The 23,465-nt window shown below is 40.3% G+C and overlaps 1 protein-coding gene across 2 annotated transcripts in view; it reads right to left on the reverse strand.

Annotated features, from left to right (window-relative positions):
* Positions 1-23,465, reverse strand: part of ATP2C1 (ATPase secretory pathway Ca2+ transporting 1) — a 59,863-nt gene that overhangs the window by 27,400 nt on the left and 8,998 nt on the right. For both annotated transcript variants that reach the window (XR_008309419.1, XM_053258964.1), the window contains exons 4-17: positions 23,039-23,155; positions 21,371-21,460; positions 18,243-18,278; positions 14,344-14,405; positions 13,140-13,248; positions 12,039-12,194; positions 11,272-11,340; positions 10,408-10,483; positions 8,836-8,902; positions 7,396-7,520; positions 6,317-6,414; positions 5,683-5,778; positions 5,512-5,601; positions 2,945-3,049 (exon numbers count right to left, since the gene is read on the reverse strand). Coding sequence is in view for 1 of the 2 variants with exons in the window: in XM_053258964.1 (XP_053114939.1) it covers positions 2,945-3,049; positions 5,512-5,601; positions 5,683-5,778; positions 6,317-6,414; positions 7,396-7,520; positions 8,836-8,902; positions 10,408-10,483; positions 11,272-11,340; positions 12,039-12,194; positions 13,140-13,248; positions 14,344-14,405; positions 18,243-18,278; positions 21,371-21,460; positions 23,039-23,155 (1,296 nt within the window). In the remaining variant the exon portion in view is untranslated. The remainder of the gene's footprint in view (positions 1-2,944; positions 3,050-5,511; positions 5,602-5,682; positions 5,779-6,316; positions 6,415-7,395; positions 7,521-8,835; positions 8,903-10,407; positions 10,484-11,271; positions 11,341-12,038; positions 12,195-13,139; positions 13,249-14,343; positions 14,406-18,242; positions 18,279-21,370; positions 21,461-23,038; positions 23,156-23,465) is intronic.

Genomic DNA, 23,465 nt, shown 5'->3' on the forward strand with positions numbered 1-23,465 from the left:
AGGCATGGTCCAAATCTGATGATTGGAGAAGCTGGTCAGGTGGGCAGGACTAACCACTTCCAGTGAGTTGGGTGGGCAATTGGTCCTAGTAGATGTAGCCAGAACACCAGGCCCCACCTGGTTTGGAGCAGGTGAACTCACAGGCAGAACAGTGTCCCTTGGCATCCCAGTGTAGGGAGATACAAGCCCATGGTAGGTGGGTGGAGGAGGCCAGAATCTGTCCTCATGATACACAGGAGAGCACTGTCATCCATTAACAGTGCAGTGATGACAAGGAAAAATTGAAGACCTCCAAAAATGAGGAGAGCATGATTTAGAGCGAGACGTGGTCGGACATAATGTGTGCATGGATTCGGGTAGCTAGAACCATGATGAGGAGTGCCATGACAGTCCCAATAATAGACATCTACGTCAGACAGGTCTCTGTGATGATAGAAGGAGTCATATCTGTCTAGAGAGCAGGTCAGCCGAGAATAAAAGTCCCTATAGGACTGAGAGTAGAATTGGTTCCAAGGAGGAGAAACTCCGTACCAGCCCCCAGAAGGCAAAAAACTGGAATGATTCTGTGCAGGGGACACAGGGTCTTCCTCTGGAGAAAGAGAGCAGGGCCTCAGTACTGATAGGAAAGAGGCTACTAAAGGAGCTCTTGAATCGGGTGAGGCATTGAGGTAGGAGTCAGGATGGCAGCGCCTTGTGGGGCTAAGTCTAGAGTATTGTTAGATGATGTGGAAGGCTGCAGTTACCAGCTCATGAGGACTCGGTACTGAAGTGCTTTAATTCATGCATCTTCTTTATAGGCGTGGGAAGCTGAGTTTCCTGTGGCAGAGCCAGCAACAGACACTGTGTGAGGAGACTGAGAAGGAGTTTTCTTCCAATTCTTCTTCTTCTTCTTTTGTGGACCATCCCAATCAGGGAGCGGGTCTTTGTGTTTTGGACTAGCGAGAGGTGTGTCCATAGTTGAAGCCTGAGCAGGGGCAGCAGCCACCCGCCAAGCCAAAGGAACTGCCAGTTCCAAGGGAGCCAAGCAAAGGAGTTCAAGCGGAGGAGCCGTAGACTGAGCCGCGTGGACAGAGTGAGCAGCTGTGGATAGCTCAGTATGCAAGGTCCGATAATCAGCACCTATAGGCTCCTCAGGAGCAAGCTGATCCAAGGAGCTGTCAAAACCAGCAGCATCCAAAAATGGGTGAAGCAGGGCATGCGCCCAAAGCACAGCCCACAGTCTAGAAAGCCTATTTCAGCGCACTTGCCAGGTCAGCTTTTGCCAATGTGCACAAGACTGCACAATATGGGCTTCCATGAGACAAAGAAGGCAAAACTGGTGTCTGTCCAAAGTAGGGAATTTCGCCCGACAGCTAGTGCTGAAGGTAATCCTTGTAGCCATTAACCACGAAAGGATGTCAAGCAAAAACAAAATGCAGAGGACAAAAGGTAGAAAGTATACCAAAAAGAAAGAGTGGAAACAAATACATAAAGAAAACATGAGGAGATAAGTCTGAATTTACAGGTTTTTTTGTTTTGGACTGAACAAGAAGGAAGAGAACTCTCTGACTGGCCTGAGACGTAGAACTCTTGGTGGACAATGTAAACACTGAGAACGTAACGGTGAGTCACTTGACCACATAGGCATGAAGGGAAGGAGTTACCACTCAAGAGAGGGAAGAGAAGCTTGCACACTTTCGATTGGACCTTCACTCTCCAGATGAGAGTGAAGCTCCAGATGAGAGAGCCAGCGTGGTGTAGTGGTTAGAGTGCTGAACTAGGACCAAGGAGACCTGAGTTCAAATCCCCATTCAGCCATGAGACTTGCTGGGTGACTCTGGGCCAGTCACTTCTCTCTCAGCCTAGCCTACTTCACAGGGTTGTTGTGAGGAGAAACCGAAGTATGTAGTACACCGCTTTGGGCTCCTTGGAGGAAGAGCGGGATATTAAATGTAATAAATATAAATGAAGCCCAGCTGTGTGATGGGTAGAGACCGCCCAGAAGAACTAATCTGCCTACTTTCTTTTTACTATAATCTTAATTGCTCATTATCATCCTCACAAATTAGCCCACTTCAGCCTTAAATGTTAACGCATCTGCCATCTTGAAGTAGGGTGGATGACATCATCACAAACTATGCCACTGAGGTGTCCTTATGTGTCACTCATAACAACTGCACCAAATTTGTTCCAAAATAGTTAGGCGGTTCACAAGTTAGCCCACTTGCACTTCAAACATCCACGCGTCTGCCATCTGACAGACGCATGCCATTGAAGTGTCCCTACAGCTGTACCCAATTTGGTTCATATTGGTCCAGGCATTGTAAAGTTGATAGGGACACACACACGGGTGATCTCATAAGTTACTTTCCTTAAGGAAAGTAGGCTAAAAAACAGCGGCCGACATCCAGTGCAATGCTATGCGTCCATAATGTTGTGCTGTGGGGATGCGCAAAATAGGCAGTTACACAAGCAGTGCTTCTGCCAAATCTCCCCATTGTCCTGAATGGGGGGCATAACAGTCCCCATTCAGGATAATAGGCAGCCCCAATTCTGCCTTAGAAGGGGGCAGCAGCCCCACAGCACAATATTGTGGACATGTAACACTGTGCTGGATGCCAAACAATATTTATAGTATAGAGCAATATGTTTTTGTCAACTAGTGCCTTTTAAGTGCACAAAATCCTTCAATCCAACCGTATGTTGCCACAAGACAAATAAACAGTCATGAAACTGACCATGATTAGGTGAATTTTGTAACATTCGTTTATCAGCCTCAACGATATTTACTTCAAACTGAACTCCATTTGTTTCAGTAGATCTTATAAGTATGCTTGAAGTTTCAGCCTCTGTTTGATAAATACTCCCACCTGTATTTAAGTATAATGTGTAACACCCGAATTCAAGGTAAGATATCACGGGATATTGTTAATTTGTGGAAGAAAGATTGCAGAAACAGACTTACCTGTTGTGTTCTATGGACACACTTAACAGCCATCCATTTTTGCTCAGAGCTGAAGGGATATTCTGCTTTCCTTATATAGTCTTGCTGGATACCATCTAAACCCATCTATAAGAATAAAGGTGGTTGCAGATTCAACCCATAGCTGAGTGCCTACAATCATTTTAATTTTTGATTTTCCATAAATATACCTCAGAGTCTGCTTGCTCCTGCTCTATATCAACTGGACAACAATTAGAATCATGTGAGTCACTCTGATAAGGACATGCATACATAAGATACTGCTTCATTGGAGGGGACTGGATTAGAGTACTTCAGGTCCTTTCCAGACTTAGCAGTGGATTTTACTGCTACCATATCTCCTTTTGGTGACAAACCCCTCAAATTTAGCTTTTACTTCCTTGGAAAATTTTACAGCTATATTCCAGCTTACTGTAATGTTAATATACATTATGAATAAATTCAGAGGGTTAAATATACAAGATAAAATCCTAACCTACTGTGCTGCAACACTCTCGTTGGGAGCTTTTTCCATTCATGGGAGGAGTTGTGCTCATGAAAAAATCCTTTCAATGAGTGCAACTCATTAATGAGTGCAACTCACCGCCCAGAGCCTTTGGATGAATAGGGCAGTACACAAAGGTAATAAACAAATCTCTCTTTCTGTTCACAGGAGGACCTTCCAATTACACTACATGAAAAGTAAGGATCCAGCCCTTGGTTCTCTTTTCTGAAGTTCTCCAAATGCTCTACCAGGAAGAGTCAATCTACTTTGAATAGCTCTTTAAGGCACAATGATAAGAAAGTTTAAATTTTAGAAGTTATTCTGAAGGAACCCAGTGTAGTTCCATCTGTAAGAGTTCAATAGCTTTGGGCCTACCCAGCACTGAATGGGGGACTGCCAAAAACGTCACAGATGCTGCTCTCAGTTTCTTGGAGGACTGATGCTTACAACTAAAACCAACAATTCTCCTCACAAAATTTCATGCTTCCACAAAGAATTAGGGACAACCACAAAAGTTAAGAACTGCTGGATTTTTAAACAGGACATCCATCTATGAAATTATGCCAACTGTGCATAGTTGAAATGCAATGCAGACAAAGATAGGAATCACATTCTAAATCCTGACAACTTATTTTATCAGTCCTCAGCCAGTGAAATATAAGTGGATCAGACGGAAATTCTTACAGACGTTCAGCTAAAATACTGTGACTGAATGAAAACAAGAGGACATTTGCCATCTCTTCTACCTCTCTAGTTGAAAACTAACTCAGCTTCCAATTAAACTTTGATCCAGTTATTAAACACACTGTATTAAGTTTCCAGCCTAAGAATTCTAACATTCCATCCACATTACATTTTCCAACAGTGCTCATACATACAACCAAATTATACAAGAACTTTTCTTTATTATAGAACAGTTAACACATAAGTATCTTATTAATACAATATTCAAGAATTCATGTTAGCTTTGGAACCATTTCAAGAGCTAGCCATTCTGCATTCAATGTCACCCACTCAACATCCAAAGTGTTTTTAATTAGTTTTGAAGTAGCTTATAAAATCTCCTCTTATTCACTTTTGAGTCCTATTGATGAACTTTGCTGAAATTCATTCACAAGCTGAAACTTTGGAATTTGGTCTCAAACCCTAGACATTTCTAGCTCTTTACAGAAAGTAATGGTCCATCTTTTTAGGCTTTATTGGTTCCTGCTCTACCTATTTATCACAAGTATCTGCTGAAAGAAAGTGGGTCATACATACACACACTGATGATTTGTCTGGATCCTGTATTTCTCTGCACAGTATAATCTGCACAGTATGATTCTCCTGCACTTCTTGAACTTTTGGTCTCTCTTCCCCCCACCCCATCAGGTTTTCTCTGTACAGGTAGACCTCAATATTCGTGGGGGTTCCATTTCCGTGACTGTACCGCGGATATGGAAACTGTGAATATCGGACCACTGACCCCAGTGGAATCGCAGGGGTTGGGTTCCCAGTTGGCCATTTTTGGCCAAAAACTGGCCAATTTGGGGGTCGGGCTGATTACCTGTCGCTGCTGCTCCCCCCGTTGCACTGCACCCCTCAACTGGCTGAAAATTGCATGGGGTTTTTGTTGGTTTGTTTGACAGGAGTCATTTTGTGGCTCTGTGGCTGGAAATGACCTCTGCAGTCATCTCCACCCACCCCCAACCTGCGGATACGCTAGGTCAATGTGCCTTCCTCCGCCGCATATGTCAAAGTCAGGTGTCTTTTTCCCAACCGCAGATATGCAAAACCATGGATAACAAGTCCACAAGTAAGGAGGTCTACCTGTATTCTATCGATTTCTTGCAACACACTCCTTATATTACATAGGCCTAACCACTGAAGAGATCTCTTCATGCATCTGATAGTGAGCTCTGAACCTGAAAGGTTCAGCCACAATAAATCTGTTAGTCTTTAAGGTACCTATTCTCTATTCTCTATTTTTGCTGTAACAGACTAACATAGCTACCCTTTAGGAAAGCACAACATCCTGCATTTCTATATCAGTATGAGAACTGCTGCCTTTCAGAATACCACATACCTTCATTGCAAGTGCAATTAAAGCTCCTTCTGTTGGTTTTCCCATTAAAGTGTTGTTTCTAATTACAGCATCATTGCACACACACCCAGCCTGAAGACAAGACAAAAAATTATTAATGTAACGAAGTGTCCAAATTTCAGAAAAGAGTAGACTTTCAATACAAGTTCTTACCTCAACAATTCTGCTGACAGATGGATTGTTAAACCCATGAACAACATCACCTTCAACCATGACTTCTCCAAACCTGTTATAGCCTACTCCAGTAACCTATGAAACAAAAAACAAACTAAGTTTAAGGCTAGTAGGTTTGGTAAGCAAATGGGAACACCAAGGAAATATCATGGTAAAATCAGAGCTGATTGGCAAATGGAATAATAAATTCTGCAAAGAAGCCAGAAAACTTCATGTAAAAACAAGGTAGATTTCACACTCCTACTATGATTTCAAACGCACTATATATTAATTTTCATGCATTTGAACTGCAATGCAACCTCACTTTTTGCATCAAGTGGACATTTTATTTAATACAAATATTTCTAAGACATTTAAAATGTTCTAGACATCTACACATTTAAGATAACATAACCTGCAATACCCTCTAACATTTCTCCTCCTAGACAAAAATGGAAATGACTACAGCTCAGGGGAAGATGTCAAAGCAATCTTCTATCCAGAAATAGGTCAATAAAGCCGGCATGGAGAAGTTTTCAGAACCAACCACTTTTTAAAAAAAAAAAACCCAATACATCTGCCTAACCATGCTAGTATGTATTAAATACACCGAAGATATACATTTACTACCCACCTCAGCATGTAGTCCATCTGCTGTAAATATATGAGTAACAGTCATTTCGTTCTTTGTCAGTGTACCAGTTTTATCCGAGCAAATCACATTGCAGCAGCCTGAAAATGAGTGAATGAGCTAATCACACAAGCATTATGACAAATTTTAATGTGGACAATTGATTGACCAAAGTAAGCCTCTTCACGGAATGTTAGGGGAATGGAAGGGTGTGTGCTTAGGCTAAGAGAAGCAGACTTCCCACTTCACCCCAGCTTAACATACCAGACTTCCTTTCTCCTCCACTAGGAACATTTTTCATTTTGGCACTAGTCTAAAGTGCCTAACACCAATTCCTTCCTATTCTGAACTTGGAATTACAGGACTTAACATTTCAGTAAAAACAGCATTTAAAATATTTGCAGGTGGAGCAGATGAGTGGACAGGAGTAAATGCCCACTGTTACCTCCCTCCTCCTTCAGTCAGCACATATGGAGGAGAAACCTGCAAATTTCCCGTGTGTGGGTTGAGAAGGAACACAAGTGGAGCAATATGAGAACAGTGTGAGGAGGCAAGGCTAGACTGGACAGAAAGAGTCACACTGGGGAAAAGGAACAGACAGCAGGGAAAGGGCAAAGAAGGAGGAGGAAATGAACCTGAGTGCTGAAGGTGATTCCTGAAAGACTGACCCTGAGACACACTCACTGGTGGAGAGGAGGAATCTGGTAAAGTTCATCTCCTTCCTGCTTACTGAAGCCTGGAGTGGGAACAGGCGGGGATGCAAAAAGTGCAAGTTCCCCAAGAACCTAACACTTTATTCATGTTAGGTTTTGATTATTGTGGTTTCAGCTTTCACAACGCTTTCAAAGGGCATAACTCCTCAATATTCAAGGGCCTCCTGAACAACTCTTAATAAAATTATGTTTCTGCAATATTTTATTCCTTCATAAGAAATGTTTTAACAGAGGTTTGAATATATTGGCATGTTACTAGAAAAATATCATTTTTCTCTATTGATAAGGCATGTACATTCAAGCTGTTTTGTTAGGAATTCAGATTGGACAGTTATACATTCATAGGAATCTGTACTTTATTGTTCTTACCTAAAGTTTCAACAATTGGCAGCTTTTTGACAATAGCCCGTTTCTTGACCATTCTCATCACACCAAGAGCCAATGTTACTGTTACAACAATTGGTAATCCTTCAGGAATTGCAGCTACAGCCAAGCTATAATTTTAAAATATATGTTAATCCACTTCAAAACTATGTGTGCACTTCAGATACAGAAAATGTGTCATTGATAGGGCTGAGTCTGAAAAGGAGAGCAGCATGTTTCATGAAGAATTTTGCAGCCAACAAAATTAACCCTGCCCATTTCAGCTGTTTTTAGGGGAAGCTGAAAAACAGAACAAAAAGTGCTTGTCCATCCAGAGTAAGAGCAGGAAGCATTGCCCTCACTTGTTTGATTTTGTGACATCATACAGCCAAGCCTGATAAGTATGTCTAGAAAAAGGTGAAGTCCAGTTACATATTTCTATATATTATCACACAAGTACGAGTGTTTTAACAAGTATCCATGATCAAAGTTCTCTGACTGATGAGAAAGATTTTTTTAAGTGTTACATACCATGTATGTAAAAATAGAAAGTTTAAAACCCAATCTCATCACAGAGAGTCATTTCTACTGTATGTCCTTTGTGATGACAAGAAACATAGTTGCTATCATGGAAATGGCTTCCAGATCATTGCAATGCTGCAAGCCTTTCTTCATATAGTTGTGTACCCATGTATGCATGGATTCATACATTAGACAAAATCAGAATGTGAACCAAGACTGTTTTACAATGTGTATGTAAAGGGAAGAAGAGATCTGGTCTTGTGGTAGCAAGCATGAATTGTCCCCTTTGCTAAACATGGTCTGCCCTGGTTACATTTGAATGGGAGACTACATGTGTGAGCACTGTAAGATATTCCCCTTAGGGGATTGGGCTGCTATGGAAAGAGCACATGCATGCTTGCATGCAGAAGGTTCCAAGCTCCCTCCCTAGCATCTCCAAGATAAGACTGAAAGAGATTCCTGCCTGCAACCTTGGAGAAGCCGCTGCCAGTCTGTGGAGACAATACTGAGCTAGATGGACCAATGGTCTGACTCAGAATAAGGCAGCTTCCTATGTTGAGGAAGCTATTCTCTAGAAAGACACAGTTTTGAGTGAGTAGGGTACAAGAGAATTGACTTAGAAATATATACTTAGCTTTGTTTTCCTAAGTTAACACTGATCCGTGTAAACAGATGAAACTGTTTTATCTCTGCAACAATGAACTCAACATTTACAACGAAGCTTTTCCTTGCCCAACTCTAGCTACTAGTGAAAAGATCATTTTGTGAAGAGTCTACATGGAAGGAAACGTCAACTGACAGGATCTCATAATTGCAACAAAGACTGAATCCACTCAGTATTAGTGATGTAGAATGTCAGTTGTTTTGTAAAGAGTCATTCTACTCATTCATACAAAGTGTTACTGACATAATACTTAATCTCACCTCACACCAATCGTAAACATATCTAGGATATTCTTTCCTTGCAGCCATCCAACCAGCATAATTATACCTATTATAAAATAGAAGTAATGTCATATTTAAATATCAAGCATGAAATGTGAAATAAACATAAAGGTGGCAGGCAGATTTGGTCAGTCATTATCTTGAACCAACTTAGTAGGGCTGGCTCAGATTAAAAGCTTATTGGCACTTTTTTTTTTAAAACCAGTCCACCTATGGCACACCAATGACCTGAAAGGGGGTGGGTGGAGAGAAGCAGAAACCAAAATGACTACAAGTGGCTGTTTACAAGCTCGACTATGCCTAGAGTATTCATAGAACCAATGTGCTAAAAGGGGTCATCTAGATTAGAGTGTTGGAAGGAGTCCAAAGGTCATCTGGTTACCGTCAGAAAGTAAAAGCAAACAGGCTACATCATGTAAGAGAGTAAGATCAATATGACTTTCAGTGTAGTCCTAGCTGAACTCTTTAAAGCCCTGAACAGTATTAGCCTAGAATACTTCAAGGAGCACTCATGCTTTTAAGATCTTCCTCAGAGTCCCTGCTTCAGGTTTCTCTGCCATATGAGGTACAGCTGATGGTGACTCAGGGCAAGGCCTTTTCGGCAACAGCCCCAAGACTGCAGAGCTCTTTCCCAAGAAGGCTTATTCTGCTTCCTTGCTTCTAGTCTTCAGTTGACTGGAGTGGCTTTCTTTGGCTGAGCACTTGGAACAGAGATTCTTTATGTAATTATTTGCTCTCAGCTGCTCTTTCACAGCTCATCTGAGGTTATATATAGTTTATTATTGTTTCAGCTTTTGTTTTTAAGAAATCAGTTTTGTAAGTTGCACTGGGTCAAGAGGAAGGTATTTTTAAAAATGAACTAAAGGGGGGGGGGCAGATGGTTTTAAATGTATTTATATGCTTTTACTGTGGTCCTGGCAAGTGTGAGCACTTAAAAGTGAATATTTCAGTCAAACTATCATCAGCTTTTAACTGAATGGTATTCCGACTCAATTTCAATTGTGCTTTTCAGTTTAGCTATAACTCTACTACAATCATTTTCTAAATAGGTCATGTACTATTTCATTCAGAAGAAAATAATGGAGTAGTTTTCAGATCACTCTCTCTCTCTGTACAGGAAAAGAGTTTACTAAAGAACAGTCCAGATGGCCCAAGCATGGCTCATCTTCACGCCTATTAAAGCCACAAAACTTTTTCAGAGAAGCCACTTCACTATTTGAAATCTATCAGTGATTGCATCTGACTGAAGTGGTATTGAAGCCCTCATGAAGTTAAATAAAAAGCCCTCACAGCAATGCTGAAAGAAGAGAAGAAGTTGGATATAGAAGATGAGGATAGCAGAACTGTTAAGAATCCATAATAAGGAAGTTCCTATTGGAAGCAGAAATACTTTCTCTGTTTTCAACCAGATACAAATGCAATTCAAATAGCAGTAAACAGTAAAGTACTAGAACTTGTAACTATAATACATGTCCAAAAAGCCACACCCCTCCCCCAATTCACTGAAATGGCCCAAGATGCTGAAGTCTAAACAAGCAGTTGCTCTCTTACCAATTATACCAAAGGAGTACAGTGAAAGTTGTTTCCCTAGGAGATCCATGCTCCTCTGTAAAGGTGTCTTTGGAGCCTTGGTAAAAAGAAAAGGGGCGGTGGGGGGGGGGGGGAGAGAGAGAAACTATTCTAATCAACTATGTTACAGACTTTGTGTATGACTATCCAACTTTATTAATCACTGACTTATTGAGTTTTATATTGCTTAGTTTTAGTGCTGCTTTATCCTACTTAACATGGAAAATGCCTTTGGAATGCATGTTTCAAGTTTAATAAGTATACAGGAACTGGAAATACCCTAAGGGATGCCATATACCTACACCCCACAGTTCCCAACCTTCACTCCCGCTATCCTCTCAGTAGTTTTTGAAAGGGAAAAGAAAGACTACTCGCAAGCCTTTATGTTTCAAACATTACTTCCTACACAGAAATCATTTCTTATGTGCCCTCAATATCTGACTCTTTGCTGTAGAAAAGTCCTTCAAAGGTTGCATTTGTGCACTACCACGAAATCTGAGATGTGATATTTCACACCAACCAAAATGCACAAAACTATCAAGGTAATCTAAACTATCACCAGGGTGGGCATCAAGGTAAATAAGTGGGAACAGAGAATGTGGAGATGTTATTCCAGCAAATATTTTTGAAAACTTTAGTGTTCTGTTTAAGTTTTGAATAGTTTTCTATATTAAACTGAATCCTACTTTCATGTGTAATTCATTTGTGTGTGAAGATCAGAACAAGTTAAATCTGTATTAATTTGGATGCTAGTTTCAAGTTTCTCAGTGTCAACACACACAATAAAGTGTTCCAAATTTGGCAAAATCAAGATTGACATAATTTTTCATTTGCAGTATTACTTACTTCTTCTGCTTGCATCATTTTGAAAACCTCCCCAAACTCAGAGTTTTCTCCAGTTCCAATAACTATGCCCTACAAAACAAGTCACAAGTTCAAAACTTGAGCCAATGTGGATTGAGGAACTTATTTACAATTTTTAACAGTTGTGACCAGGATGATAGTATAATACAGGAGTAGGTTTTTACTAGAAACCCCATGCCTACCAAAGTAAATTTAAGAAGGCAAGAGTGCATACTCAGGGTTTCTCAGCAGTGAAAGCATAACTCATCAGTGCTAAAGGCTGCAGGGTTTGCACAGAACTTATCCTGCTGAAACAGCTCAAGGTCCAACTAGTCCAGCACCCTTTGCAAGACTCATAGCAACTGCCAGAGTAGCCACCAGAAGTTGGCCAGTGGACCATGAGACACTTCCTGGTATAACTAGTGAACAATTAAGTCTTATTTACATTGATTTGTTCACCATTGTTCACAAGACATTAAGACTATAAGATATTAAGTCTTATTAACAGCTTAGAGGTAGGTTATAATAATAGTAATAGTTCTAAAAGCATAATTAGAACTTGGAACACAATTAAGTGTTAAGTATTTGTATTTGAAAGTGCATTTACGCTGCTGGTTCCAAACTTATACTACCACATTAACAGTCAGCTATTCTAGCAAATACAACATACAGTGTATACATGTGTACATTGTGGGTACAAAAGAAATGTGATTACATATCCTGCATGGTAGCAGTGAATCATTTAAGAAGTATCTTTTGATAAGCAATACCTTTGCTTTTCCACATCGAACCAGTGTTCCCATGAAAGCAATATTACTTCTTGAAGAAAGGTCTCCACTGGTAGAAGCTGGTTGAGGAGATGTACATTTAGAGCAAGGAGTTGTCTCCCCTGTCAGGCTAGATTCATCAATAGAAAGATCTATTGCCTTGGAGAACAAATACATAGATTACAAAAATAGTTATAACTGGTTTACAGTCTTCTAAAAGTATTAGCAGTGCTCAACTTATCCAGAAGCTTCAGACTATGTTCTTTCTCTAGCTTTCTTTTTAAGAGTTTCATCTCATCAATTATTTCATGAGTTTCATCTCATCAACAAATGAGACACACAACAGTGTTATCGCAATAATAATGGTTTAAGTACTTCTAACATTAAGGAACATTTCAAAACTGAAATCTGTGCGAACTCTTGGACATACAACTACTGCATCTTTCAATCTACACAGCTACAAAATCTAGAAGTTTACTTGAAGGAAAAATTGTAATTCAGCATATTGTCTCATTTATTAGTTATAGCTATTACAACTCTAACTCTGCTATTAAACTTCATTTATCCGAGTTATCCTAATTAGATGCAACACATGCCCCCAATTAGTCACACAAATAATTTTTAATCACACTTCTACCTTGCCAACTTACTCCAGTTGGTAATTTGGATGCCTTACAGACCACTGGATGAAGAATCATATCAAGATCCATGACCAGAGGATACAAACTATTTGCAAATTGGCCCTTTATCACATGGTTTTGCTTGATACCATTTAGTAAGAACACAGTGATTAAAATGCAGTGTGAAAGGATTTTTATAACCAAATCTCCTCTAGGTCCTATTATAATAATAATTATTATTATTATTATAAAAAATTCACAAGATAATGGGCTGTATCCAAAGAAGATTAGCCATGTCGAAGCACCACTGAAATCAATGAAATAAGTTAGTGATGACTAACTTATATCCCCATTAATTGTAATAGGATTTAATCATCATTTTGTTTGCATACAACCTAATGTTATGAAGTCTAAAATTAATTCTCATCAGTGCCATTCTCTGCCTTGAGTCCAGAACTATAATGTGAAATTAATATAGACATACCTCAAACAAGCGCAAGTCAGCAGGAACTCTGTCTCCCACTGACAAGCAGACAGTATCACCTGGGACCAAATCTCTTGCAAGTGTATGTTCCACTCTACCTTCTCGAACACTACATAGACACAAATATATTGGAATTCAGAACTGAAAACCCAATGGGGCATTCATCATCTGTTCACATTTCAAACATTAAGACAGCACTTCTAATTTTAATAGCCAGTAAACCACTAAAAGCTATTATCTTCAGCTAACTTAGGTACTGGTTAAAATTTAACTGAACAGAGTGAATCAAAATGCCTCGTTTGATATCACCATTTCATGAGATTCAAGGTGGAAGTTCAAAATCCATAGACAGTAGACAATCCATAGACATCCCTAAACAGTAGTCAAGTACTGTTATCTGCCTTTATTAAAACTTCCTTTGGAAACTGCATTCTGCTTGATACACTGCACACTGTTTTATTTATTTATTTATCTATCAAATTTGTACACCACCCCAAACTTTCATCTCTGGGCAGTTAACAACTGGGCGGTTAACTGTTTGATACACAGTATACACTAATGTCACTTTTATGAAGCCATATGAACTCAAATTTGTTTTTAAAAGCTAAAATTTTCAGACGTAATGAGAAGCTGCTGCATTAACCAAGGACAAAGCCACTTGTAGAGATGAAACAGAGCACTATTCCATAAAGGCAGCAGTTATAGTGTAAGGTAATAGACATGATCTGAAGAAGTCATTTACATAAGAAAACTGCAAAAAGTCCCGGTTATCTTTGGAGGTCTCTGCAATACTTATGAGTCTCCTCTTGAGGCAATTTATAAAACATTAAAACAAGAACAGCAGCATCCCACCACAAAAACAACACAAAAGACCACCAACTCAAAAGATGACTTTTTCCAACACACCATAGCTTCCGTTCCATAAAGGCAAGCTGCTGCCCAGTATTTAAAAGTGGCTTCACCTATCACATGTGAACACGTACCTGGATCAAAAACTTTTCTCAACACTAATTATCTTCAGCCAAGTTCTAAGTTAGATTCTAACCATAAGATTCAAAATGTTGCAAGAAGGCAACATATTCCATCATAGTGTGTAGATACATTCATTTGGCAAATAAATATGAAATCTTCAGCCACATAAGTTAAGTGATAATGACAGCTATTCACTTAACAATATTTAAATTTGGAATAAGCTGAGCCATACCAGTGGCATTCTGGAGGTACAAGTTTACTCAATTCTTCAAGAGATTTTTCTGAGCGGTATTCCTGCAAGTGATTAAGAAAAAGAAAAGAAAAGAACTCACTATGTCAGAACAATCAAGTTTGTAAATGAGGTTAGCAATCAATGTTCCATAATTTTAGTTTCTCATGGGCTGCCATATGGGACACTTTAGCAATAGCAATAGCACTTACATTTATATACCGCTCTATAGCCGAAGCTCTCTAAGCGGTTTACAATGATTTAGTATATTGCCCCCAACATTCTGGGTACTCATTTTACCGACCTCGGAAGGATGGAAGGCTGAGTCAACCTTGAGCCCCTGGTCAGGATTGAACTTGTAACCTTCTGGTTACAGGGCGGCAGTTTTACCACTGCGCCACAAGGGGCTCATTTAGTGCTACAATAGCTCCATAAGACAAACTGTTCACCAAACTGATAGCCCCTATGGGTGTGGAGAATTTCAGTGCCAACACTATGCAGTCCTGACAACAGCTAGCATTGGGACTCTTCACACAACAGGGACAGTCCACATGTTGAGCATCTCACATGTTATGCCTCTTGGAAGCGTTTCCAGCAGTTTCAACATGGCAGTTTTATTTTCATCATTGATTTGAAATAATTGGCACTCTTTTAGGTTACGTGTACAAGTCGGTTTTCACCTCTAAAAAGAAAGCCTATATTATCTATATCTATAGCTAATTCTCCTAAATGTACCCGTCGCTAAGCCCAAGTATGGCAGCTCTCGTGAGAGTTTGTGAGCAGATGCCTGGGGGATGACGACAGGGAGAAAAAGGCAGCAGCAGCTAGCTGGTGGGGAGAGAAAGCGCCACCAGCGGGTGGGGAGGGAAAGCTCTCGCAGCCCAGCCCGGCCAGCAGGGAGGGAAAGCGCCAGCCAGCAAAGGAAACCACCGCCAGTGGGCAGGAGGGAAAGGAAAGCCAAGTTCAGAATGCACTGGGGCTGAAGGGGTGGGGGAAGGAATGACAGGGAAAACTAGAGGCACAGATGGTCTGTGCTGGATCAGCTAATTATTATTAATACACACTGTGTCCAAGTCCCTGTGGGTCTCTCTACATTTCCATAGAAACAGTGACAGGTTAAATTTAGCATGTAACTCCTTTTATCCTATAACATGCTTTCACCATGTAGGCAACATCACTCGCAGGGCTCCGCAAGAAGTGTCTACCACATGCATGTTTACACATTTACATTACAAAAGTAAAAGCAGGTACATGCTGTGTTTTCAGCTAACTCTTTATACTGCCCTAATTTAGTGAAACATTCTAACAAAGCTGTAAGGGCATATTTGCTGATGAGCTATGTGCCCACCACTTAACCATCAAATGGCTGGATCAAATGAGAGACTGAACCAAGAAAAGCTACAAGAAACTTTGGGAGAATATGGAGACAACCTGCTATATGTGCCATGCAAACACATATAACAACAAGTTGTTCTAGTAAGAACCAATCAGCCTACTTTCCTTTCACTGTCTCTACAACTGGACTAAATTTGGTTCAAAGCGAGGTCCACAAGTTATATCTCTTGCACCTCAAATGTTCACGCATTCGCCATCTTGGATCAGGGTGGATAACATCATTACAAACTGCACCACTGGGGCATCCCTATGTGTCCATAAAGCTGTAGCAAATTTGGGTCAAATCAGTTAGACTGTCCTCAAGTTAGTGCAAGTCAGCCTCAAAAGTTTACATGTCTGCCATCTTGAATTGGATTGGATGACAACATCACAAACTATGCCACTGAGGTGCCCCTGTGTTTTACTCACTGCAACTGTACCAAATTTTGTTCAAATAGGTTAGGCAGTCCACAACACCTCAGATGTTCACATGGCCACCATTCTGAAATGTAGTGGATGGCATCATCACACACTATGCCATTAGGGCATCCCTATGTGTCCCTACAACTGTACCCAAATTGGTTCATATTGGTCCAGGCACTATGAAGTTGATGAGGGGGACACATGGACGGACACATCAACACACACAAAGAATGCTGGGTGATCTCATAAGCCTACTGGAAAATAGGCTAAAAACAACATCGCAGCTTTTCCTAGGGAAAGGCAGCTTCAGGGGAGGGATTTGACACACAGAAGCAGCTGGGGAGGGGTGGTGCTTGTTGAACACACCAACATTCCAAGGCGCAACCCAGCTGCCTGATCCCACAGAATTCCAAATGTATAAAGAGGCAAAAGCAGCCTAGCAAAGCAGCCATCTTGTGTGTGTGTGTGTGTGTGTGTGTGTGTGTGTGTGTGTGTGTTTATATATATAAGAGAGACACAGACAGACATGCATCCATCATCCAATAGGTACCTGAATACCTATTAGATATTGATCTAGAGCACTTAAGGCCCTTAAAAGCATTATGCCAGCACTGCATCCCAGTTGCCAGTATTCATAAAAGTGAAAATAATTCAAAAGGGGCATGGATTGAGGCAGGTTACACATAGACACCTACTTGTGAAGCCAAGTATGCGGTGTCAGACCTTTACCTACACAGTATACATTATAGCCTGCCCCTGCACCCTTGTGTATGTTGTTGGAGTTTTTTCGCAAGTAACTACAGAAGTTTCTTTTATTTTCTTTAAACACTTTCAAAGGTTGTATATTTATGCAGTTGATGAACTGCTACTGTAAAGACAGCAACCTCAAGTGAAAGGGCTACTACATAAAAGGCTTTTAGCCAGGTTGGAGTATTAGGTACCCCTTGCCCCCAATAGGGGAGGTTCGTTCCTGGGCGGATGGAGCCCAATAATCAGCCCAGACGAGAGGACTTAATATCAAAGTTTTATTTGCCCTTAAGAAGCAAAGGTGCTGCTTGGCTCTTGCTCAAAGCAGGACAAAGACTGATACAGAAGCAGCACGTTTTATACACCAAAGTCTCCTTAGAGAAACAATTACAGAATGTTACAGAAAAAGAAACAGTTATATGTCATAGGTCATAGCTCAAGTTAGTTCCCCTTTCGTCTGGGAAGGGGTCTGGCGTTAGGTCATAAATCAGCTTGTGCAAGCAGTATGCCAGTCTGGTCTCTATCATGCCCCTGCAGCGCTTGCGGTTCTCATGCTAAATATGGATTCTAAATATGGTTTCTAAATATGCTAAATATGGTTTTCACATGCTAGTTCATTCTTTGAACTATTACAGTGATTTGTATGAGGAGCTCAGTGAGAAATCACAGTTGGCTTCTAACATCAGGTTTTGATTCAAAGACCTCAACATACGAACACACATACCCCTTGCATGTGTGTTTTTGTGATGCACACACAACCATAATCTGATGAACAGCCTACAAATGGAAATACAATGTTAATCTCCACAATGATCCCACCACTATATTTCTGTTACAGACAGCTAGCTACTTTTCAAATATCTGCCTGTATACCAATTATGGGACGACAAATGGTTAGAATATATTCAAACTTTTCAGGCTTACAGAACAGACAACCATCTTTGACATGTACAGTCATCCCTCGCCAACCGCAAAGGTTCCATTCCGGGAAAACTTCACAGTTGGCAAAGTCACGGTTGGAAAGCAACAGAAATACATTGGAAACAGAGGGTTAGGGGAATCACAGTCAGGAAAAGACTGAAAAATACAATTTAAAACAGGGGGGATATCAACCCATGACCCCTGAAAATTGCAAAAAACCCACCCGAAATCGGCCAAAAATCTCGCCAAACCACAGATACTCGTGTCGCAGTTGGCGAGACCTGCCGCAATTTCCCAGTTGTGGATACTTAAAACCTTGATTGGGAAACCTGTGGTTGGCAAGGGATGACTGTATAGTCAAATACTTTAACTATTATATTTGTAGAAACAACTTTTCTAGAAAAATAGCTAGAGTCAAACTAATGATAAATTCTTACCTGAACAAAGGCAACTGTAACAACAATAAGTATTGCCTAAATGAAAAAAGAAAATTGTTCACTAAGATTATATGTTGTGTAAGATTCTTTGCAACATTTGTATGTATTTTGCTTCCCAGAGTTGGTGTGTTATTTCTGTTAATACGTATACCATATAAATACGTGTACCATATAAAATTGGGGTTAATACGTGTACCATATAAATTAATACGTGTACCATATAAAATTGGGGTTGAGTTTTTGAGCATTCCTATTCTAATTCATCTAGTCATGTTATTTTTTTCATCTATGTGGTTACATTCTTATGCCAACCATACAGGGTAAAACCAAAAGATGACAAATATGTGCAAGAGCCTTCAGCCGTTCCCCCCCCCCCACTCCCCAGCGACACAAATCAAACCTCAAAATGAGGCAATGCTCTGTATAGCAACAGTCTATGAAGCCAGACACTCTCAAATGTCTTAAGAGACAGACAGGTAAATTATCCATGATAACATAATACACTATTTGATAATCCAATAAATTAGCTTTGGGAATCTTTCTTCTTGACTACATTGTGATCAAAATATCCATAGTTTAGCTGCTCTGCAGTTTGGAGATTAATTTCTTTCCAAACTGACATTTTGACAGATAATGTTCCCATATTATCTCCCAAAAGTCTAGAAATATTTTATTTAGTATCAGCTGATCAAAGTCAAGGACATACCAGTACAGTACAGGTGGACCTCGATATTCATGGGGGTTCCATTCTGAGCTGCAGCCACAGATATAAAAACTGTGAATGCTGAGTTAAGGGAACCTATGGGATTGCAGGGGTTGGGTTCCCAACTGGCTGAAAATGGACCAAAATCAGCTGGATTTCACTGGGGGGGGGCTTCTAACCTTGCTCTGCTGCTCCCCCTGAGTCGTGCTGTGGCCCCAAATCAACCGAAAATTAGAGGGTGTTTTACTATTTTTTTCACAAAGAAAACGTTGTGAAAAAAGTGGGGGGGGATCACAACTTTGTGGCTCCATCAAAGAAAATGGCAGCTGGAAATGACTTCCACATTAATTTCCAGCCACCTCCAAACCATGGATATGCGAGGTCGGCATGTGTGTGCCCCCCCCCCCCGGGATGCCAAGGTCGGGTGTCTTTTTCCTTGACTGCAGATACACAAATCCGCAGACAGCAAGATCCACTTGTAAAGCTTTAATGAATTTATATACTATTTTAAGAATCAAGATTCTGATTCATGCTTACTTAATTTTCATGCTTAATTTTGATTCAGATTTTACCTTAGCTCCTAAATTAATATGGAAAGAGATTCATATAGAGTATGATACAGCACTTCCACCAGGCCAGGAAAGGGAGAAACTACCTACAGAAACTATAATTACTTTTAAAGAGATTGATGGTATGGAGTGTGGTTTAATTAGGAAATTCAAGCATAACTTTTAGGTTTAAAGAAGATTAACTGTGTTAAAGTATTTTAATAATCTGGGATTAAAGGACATTGTACAAAAGGCTGGTTACAAGTGTTACTTCAGACTTTTATGCACATCAGCTCATCTAAAATTCAATGCCTTCTAGACTGCATTTCGTTTAATTTTATCTTTTATCCATTCTAACAGAGTTCTACCACACAGGTGCCAGCAGTTGTTCTGGAGGAAGTGTATAGTGAATATACGGATGAAGCAAACCAATTTTAGTCACTAGCTGAAAGACTTTAAATTCTGTGCAGAGTGCCATTATTACAGGTCTTCCAATAAAATGGCAAATATGTAACAGAACAATGCCTTAAATTGCTTTGGCCTCATACAAGACAATCAATTATGTTTCTGGGAGAAAGGAGAGAGTAAGAAACAATATCATACCTATTACTTGGCCTGGAGCCCATTAAAAGTAATAACTAGCACCCAGACTGGTCATCACACTGTTGCAGAAGCCAAAGCCATTTCCCGTCCCCTCCCTCTCGCCTCATCACTGCAGCTTCCAATGTTGCTGGAAAAGTTGTTCCAGGGCCAAGAAACCCTCAGCAGCAATGTGAGAGGAGGCATGGGTGACTGCAGGGAAAGGCGGGAATTTGGGGTGTTCAGAACCAGTTTGACTGGTTTGAACTCAAACCAGACCAGCCTCAAAAAAAGGTGACTGGTCCAAGTTCAAACCGGACTGATTAGACAGTTATGCTTGTAAAGGGGAAACCGGTGAGGATTCAATTTACAAGCAAAAGGGTGGGGGAATCCTTTAAAAGTATTTTAAGGGCCTGTGCTACCGGGGGAGGGGAATTCCAGCAGGGTTCAAAGGAGCAGGCACCGCATCCCCCACCCCCCGGCCACTCTTAGAAGGATCCCCCACCACTTTGTTTGTAGGGGCATCCTCACCAGATTCCCCTTTACAAGCATAGCCCTCAAACCGGGTCAAACCAGTTCGACCAAATGGACAGGACCACCAGCCAGTTGGACTGAACCAGCTTGCAGACCAGCATTTCGGTTCAAATTCGAACTGAACCACCAAATCCAGTTCCATGCACACCCCTAGCGGGAATTTGAAGGATAGCTCTGCGCTGGGGTAACTGAAGGAAAAGCTTTGCACTAGCAGAGTGCGAGTGTAGATGCTGCTTCATGAAAGTATCATTCAGTAAGGGAATAAATAAATTACACATGGTGGAGCACTAAGAATAATTACTAGCCTCTACATTTGAAAAATCAGCATACTTCTACTTGCTTGCTTACGTAGCATGGATAAGTGGTTTTCCAATTTCCTGGAAATTTTTTATCTGTTATGATGTAATGTGTTATGTGTTTATTGTATGTATTAATCCTCTATTGTGGATTAATCCTCTGTTGCACCCAGAGAAAAATTTGTAATGGGGTGGCTAACAAATAAAGTTTATTTTTATTAATTATTATTATAGTTATAATAATAATTATTATTATTATTATGTGGGAAAGGCAAAAGGGTTGGGATGGCAAGTGACCCACAGGCCCCCATACTGTATAAACAAGGAACTGAAAAACACATCACCTAAATGGCTTATGCAATCCTCCTCTCCTTGAAACCCACTGATCCCAACATTAAGGACATGCATGGCAGATCACCCAAAGAGAAATTTTAATCTTAGGATTTTATTCAAATAAAGTAGTCTTACCACAGTGATACTGACGGCATCATCAAACTGATGCATTATAACACTGATGACTGCAGATGCCAAGAGAAGCATAATAAGGGGATTTTTAAACTGCAAAGTAAAAGCAGACAATTTTTCAGAAACATCTTGGAATAACCATTAATAAAGTTCCTTTGCAAAAGTCAAGATGAGTGCATTATTTGGCAAGGTGCTGTGAAGAATATAGCTACCATGCTCCAATACCTTAAGACAGAAGGCCCTTTGTTACAGCTTTTACAGGCAACTCTTTTAAGTTTAAAAAGATTGGTGCTTAAGACTAATGCTTGCTTTATCCTCTCTATGAAGACCAGAAGTTTTCATAAAATGCTAACATCTCTAAAAAGTTAAATATATTTAAAGAAAAATGCTGAGGCTTGATAGAAACTGAAGTTTTAGAATAGTTTAGAAGAACTGAAATCATCAAAATAGTCATAGCCTATTGTTGTTTGATCTTTTTGTAAACAATGGCCAGAACAGCAATAGCACAGGACTTCCAGCAAGACTAATGCTCCAAGCTTTGGAGTGGGCAAGAACACAGAAGTGAAGTTTAAAAGATTGTGGCATGGACACACCCATTAACTGTATTTCAGTACAAAATATTCATCCCTCAACACTCCAGAAAGCACATGAGAAGATATTTGCTAGTTTCATTGGCATGAGGTTGCTCTTCTGGAAACAAAATGACAGGGCAAGAAGTTATGAAACAAACCGCTCTTCAGAGAAAGAACATGAGGATTTTTCAAGGTGTAGAGCAGATGCTTTTCAACATACTTTGATTTCCTGCTTTGCACAAGCACAACTGTAGCTCATCTGGTGAATGGGGTCCATATTTCACAAGGAAGCACTTCAGTTTCAGAGATACTGCATGTCCCCAGTGCTCAAACAACAATCTATTTTCTCTGGAAAAGTGAGCTTCTTTTCCCCTACTTGATAGTGCTAAAGTAAAGTGTGCCGTCAAGTTGATTTTGACTCCTGGTGCCCATAGAGCCCTGTGGTTTTCTTTGGTAGAATACAGGAGGGGTTTACCATTGCTTCCTCCCGGGCAGTGTGAGACGATGCCTTTCAGCATCTTCCTATGTCGCTGCTGCCCAATATAATAGCAGCGGGGATTCGAACCAGCAACCTTCTGCTGGTTAGTCAAGCATTTCCCCACTGCGCCATTAGGTGGCTCTTGATAGTGCTAGTGACATCAAATTATGAGTAGCAAGTCCTCCCCACACTACGCTGTTAACGTAACACCTTAGCTTAGCTTGCAAATCAATACTTTATTTGGGAACTAAAACTGTAGTCACAAGGGCTAGTGTGGAAAACCCATCAGTTACCCCATCACAAATCCTGCAGCAGGTTTTCCTAACATTGTCAAGATAACACACAAATATGTCCTCTCTCAGAGGAGCCAAGACTGAAAGCTCCCTTTTAATATAATCCCCTTTCTTTATAGGGGATTATATGACCTCATCCAGTCTAAAAATGGGTAGGAAGAGGCAACAGGATGGTTATTCCCCTTCTCCTAATATACAGAAATCCCCTTTCCATGACATGTGGACAGAGTATCACGTTACTGCCCTTGAACTGGGACTGGAAGGAGTATCTTGCAGTGGCTAAAATACTATAGTGGCCATCTTAAAAGAAAAAGGCAAAGAAGCTTACCTGAGAAATGTATTTTTTCCATAATGGTTCATCCTCACTAATATCAAACTCATTCCAACCATGAAAAGCCCGTCTATGACAAACTTCACAGTTTCTCAAGCCATTCTGAAGGTCAGCCTATAAGAATATATAATTACATGACTTTTTTTATTCCACAATGGAAAAGGCAAGGTTTTATTCCATTGCAATCAGAAGTTGGAAGACTACATAAGTCAACTCTGTTTTGCCTGAGAAAGGGCTCATTTTCCTCCAGAATTATACATTTCAAGAATTTGAATGATGCAGCAAAACAGGTGTTTTTTAAAAAAAAAAAAAAATTAGATCTCCATCTACCAAAACAGTAGGAATGCTTTTAGAAAGCGGGACTCAACAGTAGATATCAGCCCATAAGTCTACTTGGGGATCATGGTTAAAATATACTTCTTCT

This window comes from Hemicordylus capensis, chromosome 6, assembly GCF_027244095.1.
Source record: "Hemicordylus capensis ecotype Gifberg chromosome 6, rHemCap1.1.pri, whole genome shotgun sequence".
Classification (NCBI taxonomy): Eukaryota; Metazoa; Chordata; class Lepidosauria; order Squamata; family Cordylidae; genus Hemicordylus; species Hemicordylus capensis.